The sequence below is a fragment of the Salvelinus sp. IW2-2015 genome, unplaced genomic scaffold (assembly GCF_002910315.2).
Source record: "Salvelinus sp. IW2-2015 unplaced genomic scaffold, ASM291031v2 Un_scaffold5807, whole genome shotgun sequence".
Classification (NCBI taxonomy): Eukaryota; Metazoa; Chordata; class Actinopteri; order Salmoniformes; family Salmonidae; genus Salvelinus; species Salvelinus sp. IW2-2015.
In genome coordinates, this window is record NW_019947072.1 from 21927 (window position 1) to 25179 (window position 3253).

At 39.5% G+C, this 3253-nt stretch overlaps 1 protein-coding gene across 1 annotated transcript in view; it reads left to right on the forward strand.

Moving 5' to 3' along the window:
• Positions 1 to 3214, forward strand: part of LOC112078530 (neurobeachin-like protein 2) — a 22497-nt gene extending 19283 nt beyond the window's left edge. Inside the window, exon 6 of the mRNA XM_070442071.1 lies at positions 2951 to 3214. Within this exon, the coding sequence (XP_070298172.1) occupies positions 2951 to 3145 (195 nt within the window). The 3' untranslated portion in view covers positions 3146 to 3214. The remainder of the gene's footprint in view (positions 1 to 2950) is intronic.
• The last annotated feature ends 39 nt before the right edge of the window (positions 3215 to 3253 follow it).

Below are 3253 nucleotides of genomic sequence, written 5' to 3' on the forward strand. Positions count from 1 at the left end.
CTACTGAACAGACAGATTATCTGTCCCTGTTTAGTTTTCACTCTGAGGCAGAAAGGAGGATGTTACATCAGCCGGTCTAGAAATACTAGACAGAGAGAAGAGACAAACGTCAACACCGTATTTAGTAGTGAGAACCTACGGACTCAGTTCGTCTTCTGAACTAAAGAGAGAAGAGACAAACGTCAACACCGTATTTAGTAGTAGAACCTACGGACTCAGTTTGTCTTCTGAACTAAAGAAGAGAAGAGATTGTTTTTAGCCTGTCCAGGAACTACCAAGGGACGCTGAGGAAAATGAGCTGTCCAGCTAAAATGAGCTGTCCAACATACTTGACTGTACGTTTGTTTATCCCATGTGTAACTCTGTGTTGTTGTTTGTGTCGCACTGCTTTGCCTTATCTTGGCCAGGTCGCAGTTGTAAATGAGAACTTTTTCTCAACTGGCCTACCCGGTTAAATAGAGGTTAAATAAACACTTTTTTTAATAGTTTCTTTTATAAATACGACACTGTCTGAGATGTTGACTATAATGCATTGTCCATGGCCTGTGTGGTCCAGCCGTTACAGCACACATGTATACCAGAGTCGGCATGGGTTTGAATCCGTCCCACTGCTCTTTGACTCACCCTTTCCTGTCTTTCAAACTGTTTACTATCGCTTTCAATAAAAAAAGCAAAAACATTTAGAAAGTAGTGGGACTGACCCACTCCTTAAAAAAATAAATGTATTATTAGTTGTCCGTGTGAAATAAATCACGGTTCCCAAAGAAATAGTCTTGACCATCCAGAATCACAACATCACACAGCCTTCTGCCCCATTGTTGCTATCTGACCATCCAGAATCACAACATCACACAGCCTTCTGCCCCATTGAAGCTATTTGGAACGTGATTTATTTCACACGGACAACTAATAATACATTTATTTTTTTAAGGAGTGGGTCAGTCCCACTACTTTCTTAAATGTTTTTGCTTTTTTTATTGAAAGCGATAGTAAACAGTTTGAAAGACAGGAAAGGGTGAGTCAAAGAGCAGTGGGACGGATTCAAACCCATGCCGACTCTGGTATACATGTGTGCTGTAACGGCTGGACCACACAGGCCATGGACAATGCATTATAGTCAACATCTCAGACAGTGTCGTATTTATAAAAGAAACTATTAAAAAAAGTGTTTTATTTAACCTCTATTTAACCGGGTAGGCCAGTTGAGAAAAAGTTCTCATTTACAACTGCGACCTGGCCAAGATAAGGCAAAGCAGTGCGACACAAACAACAACACAGAGTTACACATGGGATAAACAAACGTACAGTCAAGTATGTTGGACAGCTCATTTTAGCTGGACAGCTCATTTTCCTCAGTCGTCCCTTGGTAGTTCCTGGACAGGCTAAAAACAATCTCTTCTCTTCTTTAGTTCAGAAGACAAACTGAGTCCGTAGGTTCTACTACTAAATACGGTGTTGACGTTTGTCTCTTCTCTCTTTAGTTCAGAAGACGAACTGAGTCCGTAGGTTCTACTACTAAATACGGTGTTGACGTTTGTCTCTTCTCTCTGTCTAGTATTTCTAGACCGGCTGATGTAACATCCTCCTTTCTGCCTCAGAGTGAAAACTAAACCAGGGACAGATAATCTGTCTGTTCAGTGTTCTCTCGTCCTCCTCTCATTATTTACCTCATAGTCTACACACTGGAGGTACGTGGATGGAAGGCCAGGATTTTCTCCAGGAGAGTGGCTTCTCTCCCAGTTTAGAAATGAGAACAGAATCGGAAAGCTTTCCTTGTATTTACCGTGTGAATTTAATGGAAGAGAAGNTTTAGTTCAGAAGACGAACTGAGTCCGTAGGTTCTACTACTAAATACGGTGTTGACGTTTGTCTCTTCTCTCTGTCTAGTATTTCTAGACCGGCTGATGTAACATCCTCCTTTCTGCCTCAGAGTGAAAACTAAACCAGGGACAGATAATCTGTCTGTTCAGTGTTCTCTCGTCCTCCTCTCATTATTTACCTCATAGTCTACACACTGGAGGTACGTGGATGGAAGGCCAGGATTTTCTCCAGGAGAGTGGCTTCTCTCCCAGTTTAGAAATGAGAACAGAATCGGAAAGCTTTCCTTGTATTTACCGTGTGAATTTAATGGAAGAGAAGACACCTAGCAGACCAAGAGGTTTGAGGATATGAAGCCAAACAGACGTCTACCCACTTGGTTCAGCTGAGGGTTTATTATAAATGTGTGTGACAGTGTATAATCACAAATCTGTTTTGTTTAGATATCTTGTAAATAGAACATGTCATAGATCTGGCAGTAGAGCCCAGTTTTGACCTTTGCTCCCAGTCTGAGTCAGAGGGGTTGGGTTAAATGCAGAAGACACATTTCAGTTGAATGCATTCAGTTGTACAACTGACTAGGTATCCCTCTTTCCCAGTCTCTTGAGCAACAGTTTGTCTGTGTGTCTGTGCCCGTTTATCAGCGTATGTCCATTACCTTTAGGACCTTTACCAATGTGATATGTAGTATATAACATTACAGTATATAATGAATAGGTAGTATATAACATGACTGTATATAATGAATAGATAGTATATAACATTACAGTATATAATGAATAGGTAGTATATAACATTACAGTATATAATGTATCGTTAGTATATAACATTACAGTATATAATGAATAGGTAGTATATAACATTACTGTATATAATGTGTAGGTAGTATATAACATTACTGTATATAATGTGTAGGTAGTATATAACATTACTGTATATAATGAATAGGTAGCATATAACATTACTGTATATAATGAATAGGTAGTATATAACATTACTCTATATAATGTATAGGTAGCATATAACATTACTGTATAGGTAGTATGTAACATTACTGTATATAATGTGTGTAGGTAGTGTGTAACATTACTGTATATAATGTGTGTATGTAATGTGTGCATGTAATGTGTAGGTGCAGCCCACCATGGAGCAGTATGAACTGGATCAGTTTGGGAAGAGTCATGACCTCATGTCTAACTTCTGGAACTCGTGCTTTGATGACCTGATGAGCACTGCCCTACGGCGGGACAAGGAGAGGACCTACAGCAAAGACAAGTTCCAGGTAAACGATGCTAGTAGTAGGCCTGGTACTCCTATGAGGTCATAGTACAGCCCACTGTCCTCCATTATGACATAACCTCCATTATGACATAACCTCCATTATGACATAACCTCCATTATGACATTAATATCAAGTCAATATTATGTGTCTTGA